The 18,325-nt window shown below is 36.2% G+C and overlaps 1 protein-coding gene across 4 annotated transcripts in view; it reads left to right on the forward strand.

The window, feature by feature from the left end:
* Positions 1-18,325, forward strand: part of RAB2A (RAB2A, member RAS oncogene family) — an 89,884-nt gene that overhangs the window by 54,455 nt on the left and 17,104 nt on the right. For 3 of the 4 annotated variants that reach the window (XM_025477804.3, XM_025477806.3, XM_025477805.3), the window contains exon 6: positions 7,736-7,847. In XM_025477804.3, coding sequence (XP_025333589.1) covers positions 7,736-7,847 — 112 coding nt within the window. Of the gene's footprint in view, positions 1-7,735; positions 7,848-13,598; positions 13,698-18,325 lie in introns of all 4 variants that reach the window. The other variant, XM_049103682.1, reaches the window with a different exon arrangement.

Genomic DNA, 18,325 nt, shown 5'->3' on the forward strand with positions numbered 1-18,325 from the left:
ACATCTATTTTTTCCTGAGTAATTAATTTTAGGCATTTTGACCAGTGTGTATGGCGGTATCTCCTTGTGATTTTGATTTATATTTCCCTGATGATAAGTGATATTGAGCATTTTTCATATTATCTGTTAGTCATTTGTATGTCTTCTTTTGAGAAATGCCTGTTCATGTCTTCTGCCCATATTACAATTGGATTTTTTATTTTTGCGGTGTGGAGTTTGGTAAGTTCTTTATAGATTTTGAATACTAGCCCTTTATCTGATAGGTCATTTGCAAGTATCTTTTCCCATTCCATTGGTTCCCTTTAGGTTTGTTGATTTGTCAAACTTTTTTTTACATGGGACAGAGAAAAGGCATAAAGGGGGAAAAAATAACTATATACTTGACTTTTAAACAACACACAGTCAAAAACTAATGTTACTTTGATTCCCCAAAGCCTTAACTGCTAATAGCTTACTATTGACTGATAGCAAATAGTCAGTTAACATGTATTTTGTATGTTGTATATCTTATAATACTGTATTCTTACAATAGAGAAAAGAAAATCTTATTAAGAAAATGGTAAGGAAGAAAAAAATACATCTGCTGTATTGTACTATAATTTGAGGGGATTAGGGTAGAGGGAGAGGAAGGGAGAGAATCTTAGGCAGGCTTCATGTTCAATCCAAGCAGGCTCCGTTTCACAACCCTGAGATCATGACCTGAGCTGAAATCAAGGGTCAGACACTTAACTGACTGAGCCACTCAGGCACACCCCAGTACTGTCCTGTATTTATTGAAAAAAATTCACATGTAAATGGACCTTCACAGTTCAAACCCATGTTGCTCAAGGTCAACAGAATTGAGAAGTTTTGCTCTTCAAAAGACAGTTTCAGAGAAGTCTGGGTGGCTCAGCAGTTAAGTGTATGCCTTAGGCTTAGGGCGTGATCCTGGAGTCCTGGATTCCACTCAAGCCCGATGTGGGACTCGATCAAGGAGGAACCTGCTTCTCCCTTTGCCTATGTCTCTGCCTCTCTCTCTCTCTGTGTCTCTCGTGAATAAATAAATAAAATCTTAGAAACAACAGCAAAAGACTAGGAGAAAATATTATAACACATGAAACCTATATCCAACAAAATGTTTATATCTAGAATAATGAAGAATGTTACAATTCATTAATAAAAAGACAGCCCAGTGTTTTTAAATGTGCAAAAGGTCTGGATCGCACTTTACTAAAGAAGATATATACAGTTGGCAAGGAAGCACATAAAAAATATTTTAACACCACTAGTCATGAGGGAAATGCAGATTAAAACCTCAATGATATACCATTACACACTCATTAAAATGGCTGACATTAAAAAGATTAACATACTAAGTATTGGCAAGGATATAGAAGAACTGAAACCTTTGTATGGCTTTGGGGCATGTAAAATGATACAATGACGTTTGAAAACAATTCGGTGGTTTCTTTAGAAAATAAATATACATCTGCCGTACTACGTAGGCATTCCATTCCTGGGTATTTATCCAACATAAGCATGTTTTCATAGGGCCACACAAAGAATTACACACAAATATTCTAGCAGCTTTATTTGTAATAACCCAAAAGTGGGAACAACCCACATTTCAAATAATAAGTGAATGCGTAAATTGTGATATAGTCATACAGTGGAATATATTCCACTCAGTAAAGAAGAATGAGCTATTGATACTGTGCATCAGAATGGATAAATCTCAAAACAATTATGCTGAGTGAAAAGACCTAGACAAAAATGAAGATACACCATGTGATCCCATTTATATAAAATCCTGGAAAATTTAGAAAGCGGATCATTAGTTGCCTAGCAGTAAAGTGGGAGGAAAGGATGGATTACAGTGGAGTGTGAGGAAATCCATAGGAGGTGAATGGCTTCACTAGTAAACATGTCAAACTCATCATTTTATATTAAATGTGTGGTTTATTTTAGATTAATTATGTTGTAGTAAAGTTGTAAAAATAGTAAGATAGCAAGTAGCATACTGTATAGATTTAATTTTAGAGTTATTTGTTTTTAAGATTTTATTTATTCATTCATAGAGACACAGAGAGAGAGAGAGAGAGAGAGAGAGAGGTAGAGACACAGGCAGAGGGAGAAGCAGGCCCCATGCAGGGAGCCCGAATGGGACTGGATCCCCAGTCTCCAGGATCACACCCCGGGCTGCATGTGGCGCTAAACTGCTGCACCACCAGGGCTGCCCTAGAAAGAGTTATTTTAATAGAAATCAAAGTTTGCTGTTAAGAGAAAATATTTACTTGTAATATTTCGATTATAAAAGGCCAATTATTGATTACTTCCTTGTAACTAGAGATCTGTCATCTTGGCCTTTGCTTAAGACCTTTCATTGTTACTCTTTCCTCATTTAAATTATCTCAAGGCTTTTAAGATTAAAGCTATTGTTAGGGAAACTTTAGTCTCTGTGATACAGAAGTATTCATACTACCATTCAGTGGTGATGTGTGAAAAAATAAGAGGAGACTATTGGAGAATAAAGAGAATTTCATACTTTTAATCTTACTAATGTTTTCCTTGTGTCTCAAACGTGGTGGGTGGCAACTTACTGGTGGCTTAAATTTTGTTCCTGCCCATGAGGAGCTTATAGTCTAAATGTGAAAAGGAAAAGCACACTATATACAAGAGGTGTTTCTAATGATTATAGATGGGTGGCGCTTATAATTAAGAGCATAGTAGCAATGGAAAGACATTTTAAGGAAGAAACTAGGAGAAGGGAACAAAGAATGTATGACGTGCAAAGAGTGAATAGGGATGAACAGAGATAAATGAGGTGATTATTATTAGATGAGGTGAATTGGGGTAGACATGGAAACAGGGAATAGGCAATTTTTGAATTAGATGCATTAAGCAGTAGGGAGCCAGTGAAGGGATTTGAGAAGGGCACTGACCTAGTCAGAGTGACAGATGACACAAATTTTTCTTACTATGGCATTTTAAATTGGTTGTACAAGAAATAGGAAGCAGACTCTACAAAGATGAAAAAGTCTTAATAGTCAAGGATTATAATACAAACCCTAAACAAAAAGAGGGTGTGAATTAAGAGAATGGTTTAGGAAAGAAGGATAATTAAGTAATGAAAACAATTTAAAGAGGATTAATAGAGTGAAAAGTCAAAGACAACAGTATGATTTTTATGCCTGGAAAACTGAGGAAACAAGCAAAATAAAGAAGGGTATATAACAAGAAAAACCATGCATTTCTAAATGCCATTTCCTTTTTTTTTTTTTTTAAAGATTTTATTTATTTATTCATAAGAGACACACAGAGAGAGAGGCAGAGACACAGGCAGAGGAAGAAGCAGTCTCCATGCAGGGAGCCTGACATGGGACTTGATCCCGGGACTCCAGGATCACACCCTGGGCTGAAGGCAGGCACTAAACCGCTGAGCCACCCGGGCTGCCCACCCCCCCCCTTTTTTTTAACAATCCCTCAAAGGTACATATCTTTAACCCTCTTTCCTAAAATAACATTTGCAAATGCAAATATAATCAGAGATAGTGCTAGTAGAAAACAGTAATTTTATCCCCAAATAAGATACTGTTTAAATAAGATGTGGCATATGCTTAAAAGGGGATAAGGGATACTTAAGGGTAAAGGTGTTTTCTTGAAGAATTTGAGTAATTAAAAGCTGATTTTCCCTTAAGAAAGACTGTCAGATAAGGGGGCTGAATTCCAGGAGCATGTAACCACATCAATATTGCTAGTGTTTTCTCCCCATTTTTTATTTCTACTAGAATGTAAGCTCCACGAGGTCAGGAAAGTTGGGATTTTTGTCTGTTTTACAAGTGGCCTCTCCCCAGATGTAGGAAAGGGCTTGGCAGACAGGAGGCCCTCAGATTATAGTTAGATATGTTATCCCTGCCTATGCTCCAATATATGTAAACTTGGGAGATCCCTGGGTGGCTCACTGGTTTAGCGCCTGCCTTTGGCCCGGGGCATGATTTCTGGAGTCTCAGGATCAAGTACCGCATCGGGTTCCCTGCATGGAGCCTGCTTCTCCCTCTGCCTGTGTCTCTGCCCCCCTCTGTGTGTGTGTGTTTCTCATAAATGAATTAATAAAATCTTAAAAAAAAAAAAAGTAATATATGTAAACTTAATTTGCCTTTTTTATGCTCATTTTACCACTGATATTTCATAGCATGGGCCTTTAAACAGCATGACACGTCCTTGTGGTTCTGTTTCTAATTTTTTTTTTAATTTTTTTTTTAAGATTTTACTTATTTACTCATGAGAGACACAGAGAGGCAGAGACATAGGCAGAAGGAAAAGCAGGCTCCTTGCAGAGAGAGCCCAGTGCGGGACTGGATCCCAGGACTCCGGGATCACACCCTGAGCTGAAGGCAAGAAGCTCAACCACTAAGCCACCCAGGCACCCCATGTTTGTAATATTTTATATCAAACTAGGTTTCAGATTTTTAGGAGTGTTTTTTGAGCACTTGCACCACTAAATGCTTGGATGACATGTTATAAATTATTTTTAAAGCATAACAATTGTGAAAGTTACAAAATCACTCAGAAGTTTCAATTTCATAAACAGCAGTTACTGATAATGAGCTAAGTTACAACTTTGTAAACATAATTGACAGCTTATCTGGTCAGCCAGCTTTAATGGTATCTAATTCCTGCTGAATTTGTAAAGCTGAAACAGTGATATTAGGTAGATGAGACTTTACATTAGGTGGATAACATCTTTGGTTTTATCCCTAATTCATGTGATGTGGATTTTGCATAAAGTACCACCATTCTTTACTGTACACTCAATAAAAATAATATTGTAGAAGACTGCAAAATGGGAAAATGGTCCACAATATACAGTTGAGTGAAGAAAAGGCAAAATATGGAAGTGGGTATGAGCATCTTCCAGTAAGAAGAAATAGACAATAATAAAGGAGTAACATAGAGTTGTATTCAAGACATTAATAACCTGTGGGAAGTGAAATTATGGGTAGTTTTTCTTTGCATTTTTCCATATTTGACAAAAACCTCTTCAATTATTATCAGAAAAAGCCATCCTCGTCAGCCTGGATGGCTCAGCGGTTTAGCGCTGCCTTCGGCCCGGGGTGTGATCCTGGAGACCTGGGATCAAGTCCCACGTTGGGCTCCCTGCATGGAGCCTGCTTCTCCCTCTGCCTGTGTCTCTGCCTCTCTCTGTATCTCTCATGAATAAATAAATAAAATCTAAAAAAGAAAAAAAAAAGAAAAAGCCATCCCTATATAGCACAGTGATCTGGGGTGGTGATCCCAACTCCATCAGGTGTTCCTAGACTGTGAACTTGGTTGTTTTCCTTACCCTCTTTGTTCCTCCATTTCCTCAAGTCAAGTGCATTCAGTGAGATAATTCACACAGTATTAGATTTATTCTGTTACTCATCATCCAAGGAACTAGTTAAGTGAATTGTGATGGGATATTATTAGTCACTGAAAGTTGTATTTGTGGAAAGGATGTAATGATACAGATTCTAATATTAAGTGAAGAAAATTCAGACACAGAGTTGCAGATATAGCATGGGTTGTGCATATATCTGAGAAAGGTGACTTTGGGTAGAAAAACAGGACTAAGAAGAAATTACAAGTTAGTCAAATTTAGGATGACTGTGCCACTTAATAGAGTAACCTTCCTCCTCTCCCTGGCAATCTTGATTCTGCTTACTCTGCTTTTCCACATTTACCACTTTCTAATATACTATATTCTTTACTCATTATTATTGTCTGTCCTCTTTGGAATGTACACTTTTTTGTCTGACTTGTTCATTAATGTATCCCAAGTGCTTACTAAAATTCCTGGCTAATGAAAGGCATTCAGTAAATATTTGTTGAATGAAGGAATGACTTCCTTTTCTTGTTTTTTTTTCTGTATTTCTAATGTAATAATGATGATAATAGGCATTTATGAAACTAATATTAAGCTAAAGGAAAATTAACATAAATGTACAATACCATTCACATTCATCAGAGTGGCATATATTAACAAGTGTGATCTTATCACATGTTGGTGAGGATGTGATGTGATGGGAACTTTCAAACATTGGTGCTAGGAGTATAAATTATACAGCTGTTTTGGAAAGCACCTTTGTACTAAGTATATATTCAGGTGCAATGGCTTTTGAGCTTTCTGATATGACTCAAAATAAATACATTTTTATATAATGTCCTAGTACACATATGTATACCTACCTAAAAAAACAAAGTCTATGAAACAGTAAGTGATACACCCTGATATTTTCTATTCTATTCCTTTTTCTAATTCACTGAGTCACGGTACAGTTGGAAAAATACTGCCTTGGAAAATTTTTGGCACATGTACACCAAAAGCCATATAAATTTTTATTGTAACATTGTTTATAATAACGAAAAGTTACAACTCTGTGAAATGTAAAGTTGAAAGTAGTGTTGCATTCATTCAGTAGACTATGTAATATAGCAATAAAATGTTTAAAAACTTGATATCTATATATTATGTTGGTACATCCAAAAAATATCATGTTGACCAAAATTAACAAGTTGCAGAATAACTACATCTGAATTTTTTTAATATGCAAAAACTACTGTATGGCTAAAAACATGAATTTACATATAAAAAACATGCATGAGAGTGAAAACACCAAATACAGAGAAGTTACCTTTGAGGTGAAAGAGGAAAGAATGAGATTAGGAATAGATGGGTACACAAGAGGTGAATCACCTATAACTTGATTTTATTTCTCAGTGAAAAAGTCTGATATAAATGTGTCAAGATAATGTCAGGGGTAGGTGGAAGTACATGGGTATTCTATTCTCCATTCTCCTATTCTGTGTGCTTAAAATATTTTATAGTAATAAAATCATAATAAGGTATTAAAATTTTTACAATAAAACACACTTGAAAGAGACCTCTACTTTCTCTCCACCTTACTAATACAGTTCCTGTAAAATAAAAATGAATACCATGCTTCCCTCCCAAACCTTCTTAGACTTGTTTTTCAAAAATAATAAAATAAAATAAAAAAGACTTGTTTTTCTCCCTCTCTTTATTCACAGTTTTACTAGGAATCAAACCAAGTGAGATTAATAATCTAATTAATGTTTCTTTGTTGGATTTTGTTAAGCAGTTTCCTAGAGCTTCTGAAAATTATGTGATTTATTTTTTAATCATATTCATAGAAACTCAGTCTGGAAGATTAGACTAGTGTAGCTCTACTCTCTTGAATTATTTTGAGTTAAACAATTCCCTTCTTTGGAACCCAGTATCCTCAAAAGCAGGGTGTGGGGTAAATGTTCCATTTTGGTTTCTCTTCTAGTGTTCTAGGACTCTTAACTCAGAGTCTTCTCCTGTTGGATTGTTTGTTCTTTGAAACAAAGCACTGTGCACTAACCATTTGACCTTCATAATACCCAGAATAATGCAGTTGATTGTTATGTGTTAAAAATTAATTGAAAAAATAGCACAACTTTGAATCTTTTTTTTTTTTTTTTTTTTTTTTTTATTTATGATAGTCACAGAGAGAGAGAGAGAGGCAGAGGGAGAAGCAGGCTCCATGCACTGGGAGCCCGATGTGGGATTCGATCCCGGGTCTCCAGGATCGTGCCCTGGGCCAAAGGCAGGCGCCAAACCGCTGCGCCACCCAGGGATCCCCCAACTTTGAATCTTTTTGTACACTCTGCACAGATGCCTGTATTTATACTGTGTTGGTTAATAATATGGCCTTTTATTTCCCATATTTAGTGATTTAGAATCAAGAAGAGAAGTAAAAAAAGAAGAAGGTGAAGCTTTTGCACGAGAACATGGACTTATCTTCATGGAAACTTCTGCTAAGACTGCTTCCAATGTAGAAGAGGTAAATAAGAGGTCCTTTTAAATGTTCATCATCTTTTTACTTAATTGAAATGTATTATATACTTTAATATTCATTAACTGGTTTATCTTCCATAAGCTCTTTAGTCTTTGATTATCATAGAGTAGGAAGATTTCTTCTGTTTGAAATACCTTGCCTTATAACATTCATCTTAAATCAGACTCTTAAATTGTATTCTGAGCCTTCTCTTGAAGCCAAATGCTTTAACACATCTTTGTATATATTTATCCTAAGAGAGGAAAAATGAACACTAATGAAATTTGGAAATGTATCAAGATACAAAACATTTGTAGCTATTTGTATCTACTTTTACTTAAATAGGGAAGGTATTCTTTCTGTGTATCATTACACAAAGCATGGGAGTTCTACCATCTTTAATAAAATTTAAAATAACTCAATTATTTCCATTGCTCAGCCTAAACTGCTACAAGTTTTGTGAACACATCATGTTCTTCTTATGCTTTCTGTATTTGGGTATGGTGTTTATGTACTATACATAGATGAGTTAGATGATTAATTCTCTCTAAAAGTATTGCTACACTCTATTTTATAAAAGGCAGGAAAGAGGCTAAGAAAATAAGTAGTTTGCCTACGGTAATGCTGTAGTTCCCACCTTCTGGGTGAGAATCTTAGCAGCAGCTACAAAAAGTTATTCTAGAAAATAAATGATTTAAGAACGTCATTTTTCTAAGGATAGCCAAGAATAAGATGCTAGGCAGCAGGTAACACTATGACTTTGACATATTAAACAGTGAGTAAATATTATTAAGAATGTACTTGGAGCTCTTTTAATTAACTTTTGAAGCCAGAAATTGACTACAGTAATTCAGCAACATTAATATTTTCACTGGAAAATTCTTTGTTAGGTAAGATATTATACTTACCTATATTTAATGAGGTGTTCTGTGACTGCCCTTAATGCATTTCCTACAGCCACCAATTATGCTTTTTACTTCTCGTTGCCAGTAATTACAACATACAAGAGTAATACTGCACTTTGCACAGTGAACCCAGAGAGAAATTTGTTCTGCCTTTGTTCAACCTAAAATAGACAGATAAAGCTATTTCAGGAGGCGCTCCTTTATTAGAGGTGTTGTATTTGGAAACTATAAGAGCCAATGTGTTGTGAAGATTTCACGATCTCAAACATATCCTTACTGATTATTGATTTTCTCATTGATTTTGAAAACCCTAAAGCCAGAATTGTGTACATTTTAATTAAAAAACCCATACTATGGGGTGCCTGGCTGGCTTAGTCAGAAGAGCCTACAACTCTTAATCTCTGGGTTATTGGTTCAAGCCCCGTGTTGGGTATAGAGACTACGTAAAAAAATAAAATAAAATTTACCAGAAAAAAAAAAAACATACTATGAAGTCAGATCACAAGGAATCAAATACTGGAAAGTAATCCTAGATTTCTAGTTCTGGGGTGGGGGAGGAAGGTTGTTTGTTTTAAGATTTATTTATTTATATGCATGAGAGTGCACACACATGAGGTGGTGGGGAGCAGAGGGAGAGGAAGACAAGCAGACTCTCTGCTAAGAAGGGAGCTTGACACGGGACCCCAGGATCATGACCTGAGCTGAAGGCAGATGCTTAGCTGACTGAGCCACCCAGGCGCCCCTTTAGTTCTCTTTCTGATTCATTTGTGTTCATTTTCCTTATTTTTAAATAATTAAACAGTAGGTATTTATGTGTAAGCAGCAAATTACTATTGTCATTTGCTGAACACTTCTATTAATGTTCTATTAGCAGCACTTATTACAGAAAATCTGTGTTAATAATAAAAATAAATTGTTTAAATTTGATCTGGGCAGGAATTTCCTATATTCATGAGAGAACTTAATTATGTATATTAATTTGCTTCTAGAAACCAAGGATATTAAGAAATAATCTTTTTAAATTCCATTCTTAAAAGATTCATAGACAGGCATTACATAACAATCATCCATAAGATTTTATCTACAAGCTAAAAATATTTCATGATCAAGTATTTTGAGAAGGCAGAGGGACCATTCTCTGATCCACAAAGGGCAAAGTCAAATCTGAATCTCTGCATGACTTAGGAACTGATTGAACATGAAAGCAATAACCAAAGGGCGTCAATATCTAGAAAAATGTCGTAGACTTCCTTTCACCTCTTCCACCTACCAAGTACAGTTAAACTCTGAATACTATGTGTAAAACAATTAAAAGAGGGCTGAAAGGTAGGGAAAAGAAGGCCAACCAGCTTAAGAGACCTTGGGATCTGAGGAAAATGACATAGCAGTGATTTCCTTTGGTTTTCCTCAGATTGGGTTCTAGCAAAACTGGCAATCCAGAAAGGCCAGCGGGTGCAGGGGGGAAAAAAGCCTACTTTCTAGCCAAAGGACCAAGAAAGCCTAACAAGACAGAAAGTTCTTAGAAAATAACCATTCTACTACAGCCAAACATAGCAGAAAAAATTATGGTGCTACTTCTACCGTCATTTTGCTTTAACAAGTTTTCCCACATTCATTGTTTTCCTGTGGTATTGATACCAGAGGAAGCCAGCAAAAGTAGAGGTTTAAATAAGATCCAGAATCTCATAACACAGTACTCAAAATTTCCAGATTTCGCTAGAAAATCATTCTTCATACCCTGAACCAGGAAGATCTCAAACCGAATGCAAAAAAAAAAAAAAAGAAAAAGAAAAAGAAAAGATACATAGAGCAGGATGACAGAGATGTTAGAACTAACAAAAATTATTAGATTATTTAGGCAACCATCATAAAAATGCCTCAAAAACAATTAGCATGCTTGAAACAAGTGAAGAATAGTCTCAACAGAAGAAATATAAGTAAAAAGAACAAGATAGAAATTTTAGAACTGAAAAAATTTAATAACATAAAAAAGGCTCAGTGGATAGGGTTAACAGCAGAATGAAAGGGACAAAGGAAAATAGTGAACTGGATGATAGAAAAGATATATCATGCAAACAATCAGAAGAAAGCAAGAGTGGCTCTATTTATATCAAATAAAGTAAAATTAAGAGCAAAGAAAATTGCCAGAGACAGAGTGGAACATTGTATAGTAATAAAAAAAGAGTTTGCCAGGAAGACTTAGCAATCCTAAATGTGTATATATCAAGCAATAGAGCTGCAAGATACGTGAAGCAAAAACCAACAGAAAACTGGAAATAAACTAGACAATGGAATTAAACTAGAAATCAGTAATAGTCTTCAATTATGATTATGGATTTGTCTCTTTTCAGTTCTATTAGTTCTGGTTTTCAGTAAGCGATAACAGGGGAAGAAAAATCTCCAGAGACTTGGAACCTAAAACAACACACTTTTAAATAATGTTTCAAGGGGACATCTTAAAAGGAACTTAAAAATACATTGAACTGAATGAAAATGAAACTATAACCTCCCTGAATTTGTAGGTAAGAGGTAACGCAGTACAGAGAGGGAAATGTATAACATTAAATGCATACATTAGAAGAAAAGTCTCAAGTCGAGAATCTTAGCTCCTACCAAAAGCAAGTAGAAGAAAGGAAATAATAAAGGTAAGAGCAGAAATCAGTGAAATTGAAAACAGGAAAATGACATTTGAGAAAAATAAAAAACTGTTTTTTCAAGGTCAATAAAACTGACAAACCTCTATCAAGATTGACAAAGAAGCGGCCAGCCCTGGTGGCACAGCGGTTTAATGCTGCCTACAGCCCGGGGTGTGATCCTGGAGACCTGGGATCGAGTCTCACATCGGGCTCCCTGCATGGAGCCTGCTTCTCCTTCTGCCTGTGTCTCTGCACCCCCCTCGAATAAATTTAAAAAAAAAAAAAAAAAAGATTGACAAAGAAGCAAATAGAAAATTCAGAGGTTACAAATATCAGGAACAAAAGAGAACATAAAACTACAGATCTGTAGACCTCAAAGGAACAATACATAAATATAATAAATTACATAAAATGGATAAAAAAATACAACATAAACTACTACAACTCACCTTGTGTGAGATAGATTACTTTGAATAGTCTGTATAGTTATTAAGGAAATTCATTTCATAATTTTAACATTTCCCTATTTATTTTATGAAGGTAACATGAAGGTAACACTGATCACCAAAACCAAAGAAAGTACCAAAAAAGAAGAGTACAGACTGATGCCTCTTAATATATAGGATATATAGGCAGAATTTCTCAATGACATATTAGCAAATAGAATTTCAACAGTATATGAAATCCTACACATGTACCTACATAAAATACGTTATTATATCATGGCCAAATGGAATTTATTCCAGGGATGCAAGGCTGGTTTAATATTTGAAAGCCAGTCAATATAATCTACCATTTTAATTAGGTGAAGAAATAAAACCACAATATAGCAGTGCAGAGAAAGCATTTGACATAATTCAACACCCATACATGTTTTTTAAAAAAAACGGGGGGGGGGGGGGACGACTACTTTCTCAGCTTGTTAAAAACCCACAGCTAACATTATGCTTACGACAAAAGGTTAAATGCTTTAGCCCTTGGATCTGGGAATAAGGCAAGGATGTCTGCTCTCACCATTATTTAAGATACTGGTGGAAGTTCTAATTAGTGCAATAAAGCAAGAAAGGCAAATATAGGCAGACAATTCAGAAAGGAAAAAATAAGCTTTTTATTTGTGGCTGACATGATTATCTCTGTAAGAAATCCCAAGGGATTTACACACAAACTAGATAATAAGTGAGTTCAACAAAATTACAGGATACAAGACAAATACATAAAAATCTATTGTATTTATGGCACTCCTGGCTGGCTCAGTCAGTAGAGCATGTGACTCCTGATCTCAGGGTCATGAGTTTGAGCCCCATGTTGGTCACAGAATTTACTTTTTAAAAAAACTATTATATTTCTGTATATAGCAATGAACACCAAAATTTAAAATACAATACAATCTATATCACACAAAAAGACAATGAAATACCTAGGTATAAATCTAAAAATAACATGTACAGGATAGGACATATATGCTAAAAACTGAAAAATGCTGACAGAAGTTTAAAAAGATCTGAATAAATGAAGAGATATACTATGTTCATTGTTTGGAGTAAACCTAATAGAGATGTCACTTCACAGATTGATAGAGGTTTAACTCAATTCCTATCAAAGTTCCAGTAAGATTTTTTTGTAGATATTTGACAATATTAGGAAATACAAAGGACAAAGGACTTGAAATAGCTAAAACAATTTTGAAAAAGAATAAATTAGGTGAATCACTCTTTGATTTCAAGCTTTAATATAGACTGTGTGATATTGGTAAAGAAATGGATACATAACAGCAGTGGGACAGAACAGAGAATCCATAAATAGACCCACGCAGATATGCCCAAGTGATTTAACAAAAGTACAAAAGCAACTTCTAGAAAAAGATACCCATTTCAATACATGGTGCTCTAGCAATTGCACTTTCATGGACAAAATAAAGGAAACTGAGTCAGGGTGCCTGGGTAGCTCAGCCAGTTAAGCATCTGCCTTCAGCTTGGGTCAGGATCCCAGAGTCCTGGGATCAAGCTCCATATCACGCTCCCTGCTTAGTGGGGATCCTGCCTGTCCCTTTCCTGCTGCAACTCCCCCTACTTGTGCTAGTTCATTCTCTCTCTCTCTCTCTTTTTCAATAAATAAATAAAATCTTTTTAAAAAAAATGAACCTGAGTCTTATACAAAAATTAACTCAAAACAGATCATGGAGTTAAATGTAAAACATTCAGCTATTTATCTTTTAGGGACGCCTGGCCGGCTCAGTCGGCAGAGCATGCAACCTCCTGATCTCAGGGTTGTGAGTTGGAGCCCCACATTGAGGCTAGAGTTTATGAAATAAATAAGTAAGTAAGTAAAATTTTAAAAAGAAACTAGGCATTCAGTTACCACACTACCTAGCAGTTGTTCCCCTGAGCATTTATCCCAGAGAAACGAAGATTTCTGTTTACCCAGAAACCAATACACAGATGTTCATAGCATCTTTATTCGCAATATAGCCAAACACTGGTTAACAACCTAGATGTCCTTCAACAGATGAATAGTTACACAAAGTAATATAGTACCTCCGCACCATGAAAATGCTATTCAGCATAAAAAGGGATGAACTATTGATACATGCAACAACCTACATGAGTCTCCAGAAAACTAAGCTTAGTGAATAAAGTCCATCCCAAAAGGTTGCATACTGTATGGTTCCATTTATATCACTTTCTTGAAATGACAAACCTAGAGACTCCTGGGTGCCCCAGTCAGTTAAGCATCTGCCTTTGGCTCAGGTCATAATCCCGGGGTCCTGGGATTGAGCTCTGTGTCGGGCTCCCTCTTCAGCATGGAGTCTTTTTCTTCCTCTCCTTCGAAATTACACTGTTAATCATAAAAGAGACAGCCGAGCTATATGAAATAAGAAAGACCTGGTTAGGTAAGGATGAGTTTTACATGTAGCAGAGTAACTAAGGGGAGAATTCTAAAATTGAGCTAAACATTAGATTTTTTTGCACTTCCATATAAACTAGTTTTTTTTTTTTTTTAACAACTGAGTTCATTTATGACCTTTGTGTGTGTCAGACTTTAAAACCCAATTAAGTACATCATTAAGCAAAGAGCATTTTTATGACTGTATATGTTTATCCATTAGTTTATTTTTCTACATTATCTGTATTAAAGCTATTTTGGTCAGCTCACAATAAAATTGATGGTGCAACTATTTTAAATCAGTTTAAACAGTTGTCACCGCTTAAAAAAGGTAAACCTATATATCCGTCATCTGGCTTCAGAAGTTATCACCATTTTGACATTTTGATGATCTCTTTTTATTATGTCCTCTGTTTTTTAAGTAAATTCCAGAAATATTTTACCTATAAATATGTCAGTGGCAATAATTTAAAAACATGCAGCCATGATACCATTATTATACATAACAAACTTAGTAGTAATTCCATAATTATATGTGATATCAAGTATGAGTAGCATCCCCTTTTTTATTTCATTCAGCAATTAATGTTGGAAAATAAGTACTTAGTTTCTTTGAGGTCAGAAATGACTAACAGGTGTTGTTTCTGCGTTGAGAAGAGGAAAGGAGGAGAGCTCAGCATTTTAGGCATCTGCCTTGTAATGGGCACTCAGCACCAGTGCCCAGTGCTGGGTAGGAGAGCCAGTACCTCAATGGGAAAGTATACAGCTCATAAAATTGGAATCTATGATCTCCAGGAATTAAGCAAGAATTAGCCTGCTAGAATTAAATCCAAAGAAGAATAAGAGGTAAATATGCTAGTTTTATAGGTTCTCAGTGGCTTAGACTTGGCATTGGAGCACACAGGAATTAATTTCAGGGAGATATGTTCTAAGTACTATGTCTTGTCATGCCATCCTCCATGGGAGAGGCAGGTTAGCACAATGGGTAGCATCTCAGACTCTGAGCTCAGACAGAATTTATTTCAGCTTACTGCTTAACCTTAGAGGACCCATTTCTGGGAGAGTGGATCATGTCAGGCTTAAGAGTAAGACAGCTATCCTAATGACATATCCTACTCACCCAGTGAGAATGGTTGTTGGGCAGCTCACAGAAGGTCGTTATCCTCTCCCCCCGCCCCCCCCCACACACACACCTTTTTTTTTAATTTGAGAGTCTGTGCCCTCACATCCTCAAGCGGGAGGAACAGGAGAGGGAGAGGGAATGTCAAGCAGCTCAACATAGAGCACAGAGCCTAGCACAGGCCTTGATCCCACAACCCTGAGCTCACCACCTGAGCTGAAATCAAGAGTCAGATGCCCAATGGACTAAGCCCCCAAGCATTCCCGCTAAACCTTTTTTGTATAATCTATTGAGAAGTACTCAATTCCTAGCCAGTCTTAGACTATAGTGTATAGAGAGGAAGTTGGAGAGCCCCTGCATTAAAAGACAACTCTCTTAAAAGCCTTTTTTTTATATATATAAAATAGAGAATTACAGTAGTGTCTCCCCTTCTTAATTGTGGATGCCTCAAACTGCAAAGTAGCACTAAACCCTATATAACACTGTTTTTTTCTATATATACATACCAGTGAACGTTGATTTATAAATTAGGTTCAGTAAGAGATTAATAACAATAACTTAATAAAATAGAACAATTATAACAGTATAACATACAGAAAGTTATGTGAATGTGGTCTCTCTCAAAACATCATCTTGTACTCACCCTTGTGATGATGTGAGATGATGTAACTCCTGTGTTATGAGATGAAATGCATGACTTAGGCATTGTGACATAGCGTTAGGCTGCTATTGACCTGACTATACATCAAAAGGAGGATCATCTGTTTCTGGAACATGGTTGACTGAGGGTAACAAAAACCATGGAAAACCAAACCACAGATAAAGGGAGACTACAGTATGTTAAAAGAATGGGGATGCTTGAGTGGCTCAGTGGTAGAGCATCTACCTTTGGCTCAGGTCGTGATCCCGGGGTCCTGGGACGTGGGGATCCCACATCAGGCTCCCTAAAGGGAGCCTGCTTCTCCCTCTGCCTATGTCTCTGCCTTTCTTTCTCTTGTCTCTCACGGATAAACAAATAAAATCTTTTTTAAAAAAATGATTTATACAATACCACTGTCTTGATCATGGACTGTTTGACTAAAGGTTCTCTTGAGGGGCAGCCCCAGTGGCATAGCGGTTTAGTGCTGCCTGCAGCTCAGGGTGTGATCCTGGAGGCCCCGGGATCAAGTCCCACGTCAGGCTCCATGCAGGGAGCCTGCTTCTTCTGCCTGTGTCTCTGCCTCTCTTTCTCTGTGTGTGTGTGTATTCTCTATGAATACATAAGATCTTTAAAAAAAATAAAAAGGAAGGACCTTTAAAAAAAAATAAAGGTTCTTTTTAGAAATTTAAAACTACATGATTATTCATTAAGGTTAAACCTGATAGAGTGATGCTTCCTTAATGTTTATTACTAGACCTATTGGCTTTTGCTATTATGCTGTAATCTGTTTTTATATTTTAATCAAGTTCTAGTTACTATAATGCAAATAGAGACCATGAAATTTTTAACTTTTGAACTTCCCTGGAACAGATTGGTTAATTTGCAGCATCAGATGACAGCATTTTTCCAGCATTATTGAGCTGTTGCTGGAAGTAAGTTTACTATTTATCTGTGGATCGGTTGATTTACTACTTGGCTTAATGATTTCATCCATGAAGGATCTTTTGAGGGGAAGAACAGCCAAACTGGTGTTAGAGAAAAGTGCACAGAATAGCTTGCCACAACAAAAAATTATCTGATGCAAATATCAGTAGTATTGAGATTGAAAAACACCGAGCCAGAGTAACAGGATACAATTAAAATCAGTGAAGTGAAGCACCAGCAACTCCACATAGTACATGCCTCCTCTCTATTCATTTAGAAGTAGGTGGGATGTGTATGATGACCTTAAAAATGCTTTATTTCAGGGGCGTCTGACTCGTGATTTCAGCTCAGGTCATGATCTCAGGGTCATGAGATTGAGGCCTACCCCCTCCGTCAGTCTCCAAATGCAGTGAGGAATCTACCTGAGATTCTCTCACTTGCTCACTCTAAAATAAATAAAATCTTCTTTAGAAAGTGCTTTATTTCAATGACAATCTAGGGGAGAGGGGGAAGACTGGAAAATGCTATTAGGAAATGACACCACTTCTACTTGATGGGCTCTTTCTAAGCTGTGAATTCTTCAGTGAGTATCCTCAGCTGTTTTCAACATCTTTCTGGTGATTTTGACACCTAGATCCAATTCATCCATCCCTAAACCCTAATGACCTTCTCCTTCCATGTCACCATCATTCAGCACTGCTCTACTTACAGTATCTTGAACTTTGTATTTTCCTTAACTCTAGCCTCTCCTGTACCCTCTATTTTGCTCTTACCTGAATTTATTCTACTGATCTTCAGCTGGGATCTTAAATTTAAAACAAAACCAAGACTATACTTTCAAATATTATTTTTGGGGGGCACCTGGGTGGCTCAGTTAAGCATCTGACTCTTGATTTTGACTCCAGTCATGATCTCAGGGTCATGAGATTGAGTCCCACATCGGGCTCCATATTGAGCATGGAGCCTGCTTGGAATTCTTTCTCTCCTTCTCCTTCTGCCCTTCCCCTCCCTTCCCCCCCCAAAAAAATTTCAAATTATTTTCTAGAGAGCATAAAGATAAAATTATGTTAGTCTGCCTCAACTGGATATTACTCCACAAAGATGAGAATTCCTCAGACAAGATCTATTTATAAAATCATATATAACAGTACCACACACATATAAACATTTGTTATTTACACACAAACATAGAAAGCTTTCTCCATGTAAAACATTTCTGTATTAGCAAACTACCATAGTATTACATTTAAGTATGTCGGTTTCCAAACTGCAAGTTATAATTTCTGAGTTACAAGTTATAATAAAGGACTTCATCCTTCCTATGAAATGGATTTTAATCACTTTTATACAACTTGGGATGGCTCTAAACGTGCTAT

Source organism: Canis lupus, chromosome 29 (assembly GCF_003254725.2).
Source record: "Canis lupus dingo isolate Sandy chromosome 29, ASM325472v2, whole genome shotgun sequence".
Classification (NCBI taxonomy): domain Eukaryota; kingdom Metazoa; phylum Chordata; class Mammalia; order Carnivora; family Canidae; genus Canis; species Canis lupus.